The sequence below is a fragment of the Alexandromys fortis genome, unplaced genomic scaffold (genome assembly GCF_014885135.2).
Source record: "Alexandromys fortis isolate MF-2015 unplaced genomic scaffold, M_Fortis_MF-2015_v1.1 scaffold_310, whole genome shotgun sequence".
Taxonomy (NCBI): Eukaryota; Metazoa; Chordata; class Mammalia; order Rodentia; family Cricetidae; genus Alexandromys; species Alexandromys fortis.
This window is the reverse complement of record NW_026068202.1, coordinates 686,934-701,567: the sequence shown is the minus strand read 5'-3', so window position 1 is coordinate 701,567 and position 14,634 is coordinate 686,934. Positions and strand designations below refer to the sequence as shown.

The 14,634-nt window shown below is 40.8% G+C and overlaps 1 protein-coding gene across 2 annotated transcripts in view; it reads right to left on the bottom strand.

The window, feature by feature from the left end:
- Positions 1-4,500: 4,500 nt before the first annotated feature.
- Positions 4,501-14,634, bottom strand: part of Pex1 (peroxisomal biogenesis factor 1) — a 41,140-nt gene continuing 31,006 nt past the window's right edge. For both annotated transcript variants that reach the window (XM_050129960.1, XM_050129961.1), the window contains 8 exons: positions 13,233-13,297; positions 11,506-11,648; positions 11,326-11,429; positions 10,465-10,641; positions 8,592-8,822; positions 7,130-7,327; positions 6,704-6,834; positions 4,501-4,774 (listed from right to left, as the gene is read on the bottom strand). In XM_050129960.1, coding sequence (XP_049985917.1) covers positions 4,690-4,774; positions 6,704-6,834; positions 7,130-7,327; positions 8,592-8,822; positions 10,465-10,641; positions 11,326-11,429; positions 11,506-11,648; positions 13,233-13,297 — 1,134 coding nt within the window. In that variant the 3' untranslated portion in view covers positions 4,501-4,689. The remainder of the gene's footprint in view (positions 4,775-6,703; positions 6,835-7,129; positions 7,328-8,591; positions 8,823-10,464; positions 10,642-11,325; positions 11,430-11,505; positions 11,649-13,232; positions 13,298-14,634) is intronic.

Genomic DNA, 14,634 nt, shown 5'->3' with positions numbered 1-14,634 from the left:
TTCATCAACATTCTATTACTTATTCATTTGCTTATTCCTACTGTCAGGTAGTATTTTAGGTTACTGTACAGTGAGCAAAGAAGAGAAGAACCTGACCCTGTGGAGTTGCAATGTAGCACAGAAACAACTGGATGAGATACAGAAAGAAGAGAAGAAAGTTAAACCAGCCAGTTGTGAGCCTGTGTTCCCGCTGGAGGTCTTCCCATCAGCTGGTCCACCAAGGCTGGATGTCAGGTTAGACACCAAGGAACTCCTGCAGAAACTACAAACCTGGTTTATTACTAACTGCCAGGAAGGGTAAGCTGTGGCTGCTGAGGAAGAGGAGACTGTTGCCTTACATGGGATTTGACAAAGGTGGGGGATTAGCAACTATAGGAGCTATGTGTCACTGTAGGTAGGAAGTTAGAGCTAAGTAGGATCCCCCAAGAGACACAAATGTGGGGACCCACAGGTGGGTGCTTGTTCCACCTTGACTGTAGGTCAGAAAATTTGAGTTTATTTTTGTTGTCAAAGTTGTTGACAACAGGTATGGCTACAAATCCTGACCTAGGGTGTGGTTACTTGTGTTTTGGACATTAAGATGGCCCATAGAGGTGGATCTGCTCCACCCTGACCAAAGGTCAGAGAATTCAAGCCAATTCCTGCTCCTTCATTTTAAAATAGGAGGTCTGACATAGGGAGTCGCGGCCTACGGGATACTTGGTCTAGGGTGTGTTCACTGCATATTCTACCCAAAGCATGAAATGTCAGGAAATAATGGCTTGATGTCTCATGAATTGAAGCAAGTACCTGTTCTGGTTATCCTTTGTGGCATGTTAAGGCAGTCTTTTGCCTTCTTCTCCCTGTTGTATTGGGTATAAAAGTATATGGAAAATAAACACAGGCAAACACAGTATTCGCTATTCACTGAGTTGCCCTCCAGGTACTCTCCTATGTCTCTGTGTTTTTTTCTCATCTCTGTTCCTCCTCCCTAACATTTCTAATCCTCACACCCCTACCCTGAAATGTAGGAACCCATTGTGGCTGGACTGTGACAGAAATCACCCCAACTGTGGTTTACAACACAAACAAGGGCTCACTGTTGGACAGCAGAGCTGCTGTGCTATGTCAGCTCAGTGGCCAGGAAACCAACATGTTTTGTTTTCTTGATTTGCCATCATTGGTCTCAATTTTTTCACCTTCTTGGTTTCAAGATGAGCTCCAAACATTGTAACTTTATACTATAAAGTAAGGCTGCCCTGGGGACTTCTAAGTATACTACCACATGGTCACATGTGGCCACAGTGGAGATCAGGTGACTCAGAAACTCACTTTCCAGAGTTCAGGAAGCAGAGAGGTTCTTGGAAAGGATGTTGAGTCAACCTGAGTAACCAACATCAGGATGTCACAGGATGTGTTGCAGGAGAGAAATGGGTAGCTTCAGAGGATGCGACAAGTGGAGGAAAGTCAGCCTGCTAATGCCCACAGGCCGACCTACAGGGAGTGCTGGTACTAAATGGTGTCTTTAAGACCAAGGTGCATAGGCACTGATCCATATAAAAATTTAAAAACCTATTAGTAAATGAAGGCCTATTACTTTATCGTGATGGCCTTTGACCAAATTCTCAGACCTTGGTCAGATCAAGAATGAACAAGTCAGGCCCACTGGGAAAGGGCTCTGCAGTAACATCATCAGTACTTGCTACGAATCTTCTAGACCCTATCCCAGGCGCACTGGGAAGATGCCTGAAGATACGAATTCCTAGAAACCTAGAACACCACTGTGGCTCACCAAATCAATGGAACATATTGCTAAGTTGAGGAGAGGCTCTGACAACTGCGGAGAAATACCCCAAAGGTGTAGGTTTTCTTTAAAAAAAAAAATTTAGAATCTCATTCTGTAGGTTAGGTTGGTTTTGAATAAGAGGTTTTCCTACCTTAGCCTCCCAAAGGATGTGGTTATAAATTTATGCTGTAAACCCATCCGAAATTTTTTCACTTGAAAAAAATTAACAAGTAGAAATATAAGTTATCCATAATAGTGGGGCTAACATGTTTTGATACATATCTACTATGTCATATTTAAATCAGAGCAATTGTATCTATCCCTTTAATTTTTACAGCCTAAATGTTCAAATTTGTTTCTCTAGATCTCTGAAATAATATTTGTATTATATCGTATTGTATCTTTTCTCATTTTACATGCCAAATCCAGTTCCCACTCCTCCCCTTCTGCTCCCTCTACCTTCCTCCCATTATATCATATTGTTACCTATAGTTACTATTGTGCTCTTATGGAAGAATTTTTGAGCAATCTATCCCCTTAATTGTGTTAGAAGTGAGAGATATCTGCTATCAGAAGCTATGCTGACTCATAGATAGCAGCTAATAACTAGATAACAAGGTTTAATTACAGAGTACAATAGGCAATGAGGCTTAGGGGAAAGAGCAGGCTAAGAATATTTGTGTTCTGTGTGAACGAATGCTCAGGTAAAAGCCTTCAGTGCCCTTTTGCTTTTCATACATTTTTATTTCATTCATTTTTATTGCATGTATTTGCTGTGTGCATAGTTATATGTATCACAGTGTGTGCAGAGGTCAGAGGACAGCTATGTTGAATCAGTTCTCTCCTTCCATCTTTACATGGGCTCCAGGATAGAACTTGGGTCATCAGGGTGCCATCGCAATGGCCATGCAGTCAGCATGTCTATGGATGCTAGCCTTTCCCATGCAGTCAGCATGTCTATGGATGCTAGCCTTTTCCAGACTTTGCAGCACTTGACAGATTCATGTATAAGTGGTCGAGCAGGCAAGAATTGAAAGTGCCTGTAAGTTCTTCATACGTGGGCTGCCTCTCTATCCTGTAGCCTTGTGCCTGTATGTTCTCCATACGTGGCTGCCTCTTTATCCTGGTAGCCTTCTAGTCAGCAGCAACGAGCATCCCAAATCTAAATAAAGGGAATCCAGCCTGAGCCCTGATGACTTCTGCAACCCATTCTGCCATATAGGTGGCATGCACTTGCCTTCTCTTGAGGTGGCACATCCTGGAACTAGATTTGCTTTGTCTGTACTCTAAGCATCTGACCAATGCTTTCACTGTTATTCATATGACACAACTTGATTATGTCACTTCACCTAAGTGAAGAGTATTACACCCAGGGGATTCACAGGGTTTAAATTGTTACCCTGAAAGAGCTGATCTTTGGGGGAGAACACTCTGGGGGAATTGTGCTGTCCACAACCCTTAATACTAAGAACTGGAGACTGTGAGGAAGGACTGCACTGCTCAGATTTTTGTTTTAAGCTAGAGGACAATTTTATTAGCATTGAAAAGAAAAACTGCAGGGCAGGCGAGCTGTAGATGGCAGCCGCTGCCCAGAGAGCTGTGGATGGCAATGGATGCCCAGGGAGCTGTGGACGGCAGCGCTGCCCAGGAAGCTGTGGATGGCAATGGCTGCCCAGGGAGCTGTGGACAGCAGCCGCTGCCTAGGGGAGCTGTGGACGGCAGGTGCTGCCCAGGGCAGTTGGATGGGGAACAGAGAAAGCCACACCTTTATAGTTAGGTAAGGAGGTCTGGCAAGCAGCCACCTCGCAGGGAGTGTAGTAGTTTGAATGTAATTGGCCCTCATAATCTCACAGGTAGTGGCACTAGGAGGTGTGGCTTTGCTGGAGTGAGTAGTATGGCCTTGTGGGAGGAAGTGTGTCACTGTGGGGGTGGGCTTCGACCTTTCCTATGCTCAGGATTAACCCAGTATCTCAGTCCACTTTGTGTTGCCTACAGGATAGGCTCTCAGATACTCTTCCAGCACCACGTCTGCCTGCATGCCACCATGCTGCCCACCATGAGGATAATGGACTGAACCTCTGAAACTGTAGGCCGTCACCTCAATTAAATGTTCTCCTTGTAAGAGTTGCCATGGTCATGGTGTCTCCTCACAGCAAGAGAAACTCTAACTAAGACAAGGAGCTTTAAAAAAAAAGTGAAAGTCCAAAGTATCAAAAAAGCTCTTAGGCTGTGGCCAGAATCTGGAAGAGACAGAAAGGAAAGCCAGGCTCTTGTGAGCCCTAACTGCCTCATGGCAGCTGTCAACAAGGCTGTTGTGCCCTCACCCACATTGTTAGTTGACAGCTGATCTCTATATTTTAGTTACTATCACTTCCTTTTCACACGAATTACTAGACTTTAAAAATTAGTTCACATACTAAGAAAATATCAAGATATCATGCTACAATCAGGGAAAAAAAGAACATTTAAAAATTCTGGACTGGGGGCTGGATCAAAAGTCTATCAGGCAATTTATTTGAACTGTCATGTTTGGATTAAAACATCAGAAGATAACAGAATATATAGTTTTCCAAAACAGTCAAGAAGCTGCGAGGCTGCAGGCTGCCTAGTGCTAAGAAATCTCTCCTTTAGAGGACAAGTCAGCGCCAACACTGATCACACTTCATTTCATTAAGGATTTAATATAGACTTATGGAAATAAAATACACAATCTGTTATAAATACCTTCATTTAGCTTCCCTATTAATCTCAGATAGTCCTGAGCATTATATAATAATCACAGCATTTACCATTCTGTGTTTTCATTGGTTAACCAAATTTATTAAATTAAAAAAAATTTACAGACTTCATTTTTATAATTTTCACTGAGGGACAGACCATCAGAACAAACAAACAATCACATCCTAGAAAATATCAGGTCTCTTCTATGCTAAAGTTACTTTTTGTCCAGGCCGAAACAGTGTTCCACTTTGACTTTTTCTCTTCTTTGGATTCTGAAAGTTTTCATACCTTAAAAAGTAAGAGAGATGATATATAGTGGATAATACTTAATAATTACAAAACAAAGACAATGGATTCTTTTAAAAACAGCCTTATGTTTTAAGAATGAAAGGAAAATAACTGAAAAAATTGTAGAGAACATTATAAAACTATTAAAAATAATTCTTCAAAGTTGTAGTCTAACAGAAAAAAGAAGAAAATAAACAGCAGATTGGACAGGATAAAAATTGCAATGAACAATATGAAAACTGTAACTTCTATAGTTTTATTCAAAGGCAGGGAAATTACTAAGTAAGACATAATTCTTCTGCAATCAAATCAGTGGGACACTGAGGTGGGAGGGTTTGAGATCTGGTGTCCTGTTTCTGTCACTGAAAGACACTGAACACTAGCTATTGCAAGTTGGCAATATGTCAGTACCCTGTCATAGGTACCATTATCATGCAATGATTCTACCTTTATCCCAGTGAACTAATGAAAGAAGAGCAAACATTTGGCTTCACACTGCTTCCAGAATAGCAATGAGAACCAGGAGACAACATAAATGTCAAGTCCTGGATACTGTGGCAGAGACACACTAGAAGCTAGCATTAAACACCACAAAGTGGCCCTGCATAGCCTGTCAAACTGTTCAAGATGGCCGGATGCCTTAAAGGGATGGGGGCCTAGCAGCACGGGTAGGGCATTCTCATTGTAGTGAGAAAAATGTTAACTACATAAAGTCATGTGATATAGTGTTATATTATTTGTGTTTTAATAAATAAAGCTTGCCTGAAGATCAGAGAGCAAAGCAGCCATACTGGCCATGGAGTGGTGGGACCCATCTTTAATCCCAGGACTCGGAGAAGGAGGCAGACGGATCTCTGTGAGTTCAAGGCCACCCTGGGCTACACAAGATTGAATCAATCTAAAAGAGAAACAGAGCTCACACAAAGGTGATCCCAGCACTAGGGAGGTGGAGACAGGAGTGCTAGGGCTGGGTAGAAGAGACAGGAACTTGGTAGAGAGCAGAGTGTGGGGTGTGGAGCCTTTCAGGATTCATGGAGACAGAATCTCACCCACTTTTGGTCTGAGGTACAGGTAACATCCAGGGGCTGGCTGCTTTGCTCTTCTAATGTTCAGGTTGAACCCCAATACCTATCTCTGGGTTTTTAGTATTTGTGCTACAGTGTGAGATTAAGGAAGTTTTCCTTTCTTATTCTTTCTTCTCTTTGTTTTGGATATTTGTGCAGTAAGTACACACTGCGGACAAATACACATCTCACCTCAGAACTGCAAAACTGAAGTATTTATTCTCAAACCAGGAATATTTTTAAATTATGCTGAATCATTGACAGGCTATTAGCCAGTCCACCATTCAAAGTAGCCACAGTGTAAACTGTGGGAAGACTATAAATTCTAGTGTTTAGTAAACTTTCCGTAAGTGAAGAAAATTCTGTGTAAATGTCGACACTAGTAAAATATAAAACATCTTATAAGCAAAACCACTATATGTATGTTTATATGTGTACATACACATATAGTTGTTGTTGTTGTTTTGTTTTTTGAGTAGCCATGACTGTCCTGGAATTCACTATGTAAACCAGGCTGGCCTAGAACTCAGAAACTGAGTGCCTCTGCCTCCTGAGTGCTGGGATTAAAGGCATGCGCCACCACTTGCTGGCTTTATTTCTTCATTTTCTAAAATCAGTTATAATGTAACTCAAATATAATATAACAAATTATATTAATCAAAATCTAATTGAGTGCATAGTTATAACAATTTCTTTTCTGGTTATGGGAATGGGATAAGCAGGGCCTTGCACATCCTCGGCAGATGCTGTGTGACTTACAACCCCAGTTTAACCATGTATATTTCCAAATTAGCTTCCAAATGTTTAACAAATGTTTAAACGCAAAAGAGCTTTGGTGAATAATATGTTTCTTATGGCTACTTACAGCTCAGCAAAGTCCTTCCCTTCATCTTCACTTATGGACGGTCTCATGTGAGCAAGCGCAGTCATTATATGTGCCTGGCTAATGGCAAAACTGGTTTTGGTTGGTCCTGGCTGATTAAGGGATTCATCCTCCTTAAATAAAAAGCAGATTAAACAAATGTTAACTCAGCAATTCAAGGAATAAAGTGTCATTTCTTCTTGTCAGTTTTTTTCCTAGAAAGCATACACTCTTTCTCCGAGGACAATTCCTGAGCAAGGGCCCTGACAGCCTCTGAGTGAGCCACTGCGCTTCAGCGCTCTGCTTGGAAGTGTGGCTCAGCTAAAATGCAAAGAAATACACGTCAAAAAGGGAAGAGCAACTTTGAAGTTTTTTTTTTTTTTTTTTTTTTTTTAAGGTTTTAACAGTTCTGAGGGGAAAAGGTCATACTCCACTTTGGCTCCGGTATCTGCCTTTGATGATGCTGATTTCTGCCCTCAGCTGGTCTTTCTGCTCCTGAGTAAGGTCTTGGTGGCCTTCTTGGGAAGATGTCCTAAACACAGGATGTTGTGTAAACACTGGCTCTTTTCCAGGAGGTGCAGGTAAATCCTGAGTCCCGGAGCTTGGTGCAGAGAGACAGTGTGAACTCTGCAGGACGGGCAAGAGAGGAGGGAGAAGAGCATGGTCACTGAAGATGAAAATGGAAACTTTGCTTCCTTTTTAACATCTACCAAGAATTTCACAGATGCACTTGAGTTTTGATCAAATCCATCCCCTCACCACTTTCCCCTCCCAACTGTATGTCTGTCTGGTGCCTTTAGGATGAGGCCATCCTTGAGCACAGGCAGACTACCTGAGACCATACCCCTCAAGCAACAACCTGAACTTAGGTTAAGCTTAAATCTATTAACTGATGGCCAAAGAGAGGTTCAACATTTATATAAGAATAAAGCCTTATTCTTAGCTTTTTGTGTAAGTGAATGGGGGAGGGGTTGGAGGCCAGAGGTCAGTGTTTCTCTGCACCTTATTTTCCGAGACAGACTCTGACCTGGCTAGCAAACCTCAGCGATCATCTGGGGAGTGTGCCCCCACAGCTGGAATCACAAATATGTATCCCGTGTCCAGCTTTCTACAGGCCCGGGAGTCAGAATTCTTCACGAGCAGCTGTCTCCCGAGCCCTTTCGCTAAGTGCCTAGGAGATAGTTATGCTAAGGATCCCCAGTATTCTAGAGACGCTGAAAAATAGGAAACAATTAAATTATATGTGTGTGTATTATTAAAAAAAACAAGATCCTACTTCTTAGGATAAAAGTAGGTATTTTCATATTTTTAGAAATCTGAATTATTAAAGAAAATGTATAAAAAGTAACCATGCATATAAAAATATTATATATTAAAAAAGCAATAGTAAGCTAGTATTAATTTCAGTGGGTATATATATTAAATAAAGAGAAAAAATAATGATGTTGCCTACATTTAACCTAAATAGTTTCCTTGTTGATATATACAATTGCATCTTTTCATATTTTCCATAAAAAGAATCACAGATAGGTAACACTTTTGTTAAGAATTTTAGACATTAGTACTTCGTGACAATAAAGTTTATATTTACTATTAAATAGATCTCAGAGTAAAAAGGGTTTAAGATTGCCGACGAGGAGAGAAATACCCAGAAGACCACAAAGGCACCCACATCTGGGCCCTGAAGAACCGACTTCCTTGCTCCTGCTTAAATGCTTAACAAGGACTGAAAATAACTAATTGGCATAATTTAAAAAAGCAAGACTATTTTTATTGCAGACCAACGACCAGAAAGACTATGTGGGGCTGGTTAGGAGACAAACCCTAGTTCAATGTCACATCAACATGTATCTTTATGTATGAGTCACACAATGATGAATACACAACATACCAAGTCAGAAGAGGTTCCATTTCCAAGTTCTGATTCATATGAGCTTCCAAAGTAGAGCCGGTACATGTTGAATTTTGATTCCTCTGGAAGGATCTCAGACATCTCAAGAGAAACGAGAGACTGATCCAAGCCGCTTTCTCCATCTCCAGCTGAGTCATCAGAGCCACTGCTGTGGTTGAGGAAGACCATGGAGGACAGACTTAGGTCACTGTCAGAGCTGGAGCCTCCATCCTAGATGAGACAGAGAGAGCCAGTGTAAGACTCCATTCAGAACTCCATAGCTAGAGATAACAACAGATGACACCACTCCACGGAACACGCTTCTCAGCAAGCTCTCAATCCTTTATGGATGTAAGGTACACAATAATAATGTTTTTATGAGACAAGGTTTTATGTAGCCCATGCTGGCCTTATATTTGTATATAACTTAGGATGGACCAGCATGCCTGGTTTACCTGGTGTTGGGGGTGAGTCCAGAGCTTGGTACATTCTAGGCATGCTACCAACTGAGCTACGGGTCCAGCCCTACACAACACAACTATTACAGTAAGGGAAGACTAAAATGAAGTATGTAGAAAATCCATCAACTTTCCCAATGAAAACAAAAGTAGAACCCGGAATCCAGGTTTTATTTCCCCATCTCTGCCTTTCAATCATTTTTGTTTTCATTATGTTTATAATATGATTTATATCAATCATAGAGTGTGTACGTCTGTGTACACATATATATTTATAAAGTACTCGTATGAAAAGGGGGTTGAGAAAGAAGAAACCTTCAGGCAGGGATAGGGATGTAGTTGAATGGTCCAGAGTCTGCCTAGTATGTGTTGGCTCCTAGCTCAATCCCTAGTACCATAAAGAAATAAAACAACAACAACAACAACAACAAAAAACCCACTCACTATAATGGCTTGCTAAAATAAACAGCAAAAACTTGACCTGAGGACTGTGGAGGTAGTTTGGTAGGTAAAGTGACATGTACGCATGCGGCCTTGAGCTTAGCCTCAGAACACACACCAACAGTCTAGGTACAGGTGGAATTGTCATCGCAGTGCTGGGGGTGGGGACAGTGGAGGTACAGGTGGAATTGTCATCGCAGTGCTGGGGGCGGGGACAGTGTGGGTACAGGTGGAATTGTCATCGCAGTGCTGGGGGCGGGGACAGTGTGGCATAGAGGCTTCCTGGTCAGCCAGCCTAACCACAGGTTCAGGTCAGTGAGAGACCCTGTCTCAAAAGGGGGAGGATACTTGAGGAATGCCACCCAAGGTTGCTCACTGACTTCCACACGTCATACGCACGAGCATCCCTGGCTTCCCCCACATACACTTGACTTGTAACTATTTAAAAAATTTAGGACCTACAGATGTTTCTGACAAAAATTGGTGGAGGGAAATATACTGAAAAGCTTCCTAGAAAATATAGGCAAAGTCTATAATGTAGATTATCTTCTGCAATAATTGAAAATAAAATGCCATTATTAGAGAAAACATTGGTTCTGGGGCTGGGATATTTTGTATCAGGAAGTAAGGAAGTCACCGAAGAATGAAGAGGACGTGAGATGAGGTCCCATGTTTCATCACAGGAGACTGCCACTTCTTCAAAATAAACAGTAACCGGTCAGAAGCATAAAATAGCTGAAAACTTTAGTTATTTTTCTATTTATGTGAATTCACACTACCCCATTCTAAATAATACTTTCCTAATAACAAACAGTTTGTTAATATTATGGCAATGTTAGGGAAAGAGATACCAAATCTTCATGATTAAAATTCTCTGCAAATCCCGTATCCAATTTTGGAACATTTACAATGGTAAATTAAAGTCCCCATAGAGTCCGACCCTGACCTGCTCTCTCCCTTCCCAGGGAACTCACATGGAGCCCACCAGGTAGCAGCCTTCCTTGCAAGGCCTCCAGCTGTGCATTGTACAGTAGAGCTTTCAGATCAGCCCCAGTGAAGGATTCGGTCACCAATGCCACGTGCTGAAGGTCCACGTCATCGGCCAGAGGTAGAGGGTCACTGAGGGCCTTTAAAATCTCAAGACGTGATCCCTGGAGGAAGAGAAACTAGTTGACCAAACAACTGTCATTGTGAATTGTGACTCTTAAAACTTCCTTTATAAATTTTTAACAAGCTCTCCAAGCAGTTTGGAGAATGTATTAGAAGTATATTATCTGTCTTTAGCACTGTGTCCCTAAAAGGAGACACAGGCAGGAAAATGAATGAAAACCAGTATAACTGTTCGGCATGAACAAGTTCACATTCACACTGAGGTTATTTCCTAGATCTGGCCAAGTGTGCCAACAAAGGAGAATTATTAAGAAACAAGCGCATGGACCATATGCTTTGACCTTTTGGGCCCATTCATTCATTCATTCGTTCATTCATTCATTCCTTTCTACATTTGGGAGCAAGGGTTGGCAGAACACGACAAGAACAGTTGAAACACCTTTCTCCACGGGACCTGGCCACAGGCTCACTGCCCCACTTGCATGGCCCTGAAGCAGAGCTTTCTGACAGAAATGGGTGTTAGTCCTTTTTGTTTCCTGATTTTCTCCTATTGGCTGATATAGCCATTCCCCACACCTAACTAGGGCCTTTTTCACTTTGAGTAACCAGTTAACATAGCCTTTGCCTGCAAAGCGATCTCCTAAGGACAATTGCTACTGCATGGCCGAAGGAAAGCTCAGAAGCAAAGAGTGTGGTGCTTGCATCTGCCGGGTTGATGTTATCACCTGATCCGGAGGAGGGCAGTATACACATTTATCCAGTCGGCCAGGCCGCAACAGGGCAGGGTCAATCAAGTCAGGGCGACTAGTAGCAGCCAACACATAAACACCTGAGGGGAAAGAAGACTTTAGAGTGATGTTTAGTAACTTCTTCTTACACTCTGTTTTGTCTTAACAGTGGCTCACCCTGTAAGCCTTCTACTCCATCTAACTGCGTCAGCAGCTGGTTAACTACTCGGTCAGTTACCCCCGTGTTGTCGTGACCTCTTCGAGGAGCAATGGATTCAAACTCATCAAAGAAAAGGATGCAAGGCTTTGCAGCCTGTGCTCTGGTGGAAAAAACACAAATATTCTACATTTTACCAGGGCTCCAGAGTACACAAACTCTTCACACACACACACACACACACACACACACACACACACACACGCACACATGCATATGCAGCATAGACTATAATATACACATACATATTTATCTTAATCTTCACAACTAACCCTTAAAGAAAGCATGTTTGATGCAATTATCCTTATTTTCAGGATCATAAAATTTAAACTGGAATTTGCTGCTCATAGTAGTGTTACATATTTTTATTACATATTAATTCTCAGTTAGTTTCATCTATGCACACAAGGTACTTTGATCATATCCGCCTCTTGTCTTCTCTCTAAATTTACTCTTGAGATGCTTAAGATACTTGTTTAGAGATTCATGCCTCCGGATAAGTAAAAGACTAAAACCCAAATTTTAGTCAATAGGTTCTGATCATGGCTAGTCATTTAAAAAGATTTGTATTTTTTAAGTTGTGTGTGTGTGTGTGTGTGTGTGTGTGTATGAAATGTGTGTGCATGTGTCCTCAGATACCAGAAGAGGATGTTAGACCCCTTGGAGCTGGAATTAAAGGCATTTGCAAGCCACCTGATATGGGTTCTGGGAACCAAACTCAGGTTCTCTGGAAGAGCTGCATGCTCTCTGAACCACTGAGCAACTCTCCAGCCTCATGGTGGCCATTTTTATGTGTGTTCACTGGCTTCTGCGTCTGGGAAATGCCTGTTTAATACTTCAACCTGTTCAAAGATGATAAGCTCATTATTTTTCATTGTTTCTTAGAAACACTCTGAAAAATCTTGTATTATTAGATATAAAATATTTAGAATTATATATTCTTTGTAAATTTAACCTCTTGTCAATATGGGGGACTTTAATAATTCCCCCTTATAAGGCTCTATTTCTTAAACTTCATGATAGATACATAAACCTTTCATTAGAAGACTACAACAAAATAAAATTTTACTTTAAAAACTTCCCATGATTCTGTTACACTTGAATAATTATTTTCAAATTTAAGTATTATCTTCTGTGTTAATATGAGATCTTATGTGTATTCAGTAACACAAGCATTAATAAAACTGGATATATCACATGCTGACTTGTAAGAGATACATTAGGAACTAGAAGAAAAAAGAACTTAGAACTTAAAAACATAAGGAATATATAAGGAATAATTATTTGCTTCATATAAGAATCTAATCTGAAAGAAAAGTGTGGTGGTGCATACTTCTAATTCCAGCAATTAGGGAGCTGAGGCAGAAGGACCATGGATTCAAGACTAGTCTGTCTTGTATAGTGAGATTTTACCTAGGAAGGAAGGAAGGAAGGCAGAATAGTCTGATCTTTGAACAAGCACTTATGATTCTACTTTCAAGAATATTACTATTATAAATAAAAATAATCTCCAAAATTTAATATTGGAAATTGTATTTTAAATAGTATTTGATGAGATAAAACCCTTGTCATTTGCTTTGTTAGTAAACAGACCATAGGTTTCAAGTATCAGTTCTTCAAACAATAAGACCAAAACCAAGATTAATAAATGTTAACAGCTATTACTTAAAACAGTCATAAAAACCACCTGATGAAAACATCTCGAACAGCTTGTTCACTTGCTCCAATATATTTGCTGAGTAACTCTGGTCCCTAGAAGGTAAAAGAAAATCAGGTTGAAATGAAATTAATTAAAAACAAACACACTTGCGGTTTTATTACGCATAACGAATTAGAGAACATTTAAGAGACCGTCTCTTACTTGTATCTTACAACGTTAGGGTCGAATGGCTGTCTCTTACTTGTATCTTACAATGACAGGATCGAATGGCTGTCTCTTACTTTTATCTTACAATGACAGGGTCGAATGGCTGTCTCTTACTTGTATCTTACAATGATAGGGTCCAATGGCTGTCTCTTACTTGTATCTTACAATGAACTGTGCTGGGGTGTCCCAATCACTCCCTGCCCTTGGCTTCCTCTTCCTAGAACACTGTCCTAGACTTTCTCATGGCTTGTGGCTTTTATTGCCTTTAGATGTTTGTCAACACGCCCCTATTCTTGAGCTTCACCTTACAACACCTTGTGTGATCCCCTCCGGCTACTTCGTGCCTCCTAACCACATGTTTCCTGCTGTGCTTAGCACCACCCAGCAGCAGCCTCTATGCGGATGTCTACTTAGTGTCTCTCTCCACTATTAGAATGTAGGCTTCAAGCACAAAGTTCTGCTGAGTCTCTACTGCCAAGACAGTGAGGCCAATGAAGCACTAGGTTTGTTTAGTGAAGTACTCCATGGTTCAAAAAGGACAAACTCTATTGCTATCAAACCTTTGGGAGCCTTATAAATTGTACAGAGATATAATTCACTCTGTTTAGCATCTTCAATTACTGAAATCAATTTGTTTATAGAGGAGGTGAAAAATAAAATTCCTTTCCTGAAATTCAACTGCAAAAACCTTTGAAAACAAATGTTATTACATGTAACAGGAGGAGCGGGCTGCTTGTTGGGGTTTCTGTCCTGCCTAGTTCCCACAGTCAGTAACCCTCAAAGAAAATCACACAGAGTCTAAATTAATTATAAACTGATTGGCCCATTAGCTCAGGCTTCTTATTAGCTCTTGTAACATATATTAACCCATTATTCTTATCAATGTTAGCCATATGGCTCAGTACCTTTTTCAGCAGAGCAGGTCACATCCTGCTTCTTCGGTGTCTGGACAGGACTGGGGAAAGAGCTTCCTCCTTCCCAGAATACTCCTGTTCTCATTGCCCTGCCTCTACTTCTTGTCTGGCTACTGGCCAATCAGCGTTTATTTAAAACATAATTGACAGAATACAGAATTGTCCCACACCAATTACATATAGCAAAATTGATAATGAACAATTTTTCCTTAAATTAGGAACACTTTTAAAGCTGTGTGGGTTTAAAAAATAAAAACAAAACGGTACCTGCCAAAGATCTTCCTAATGGAAAAATATATATGGACAAG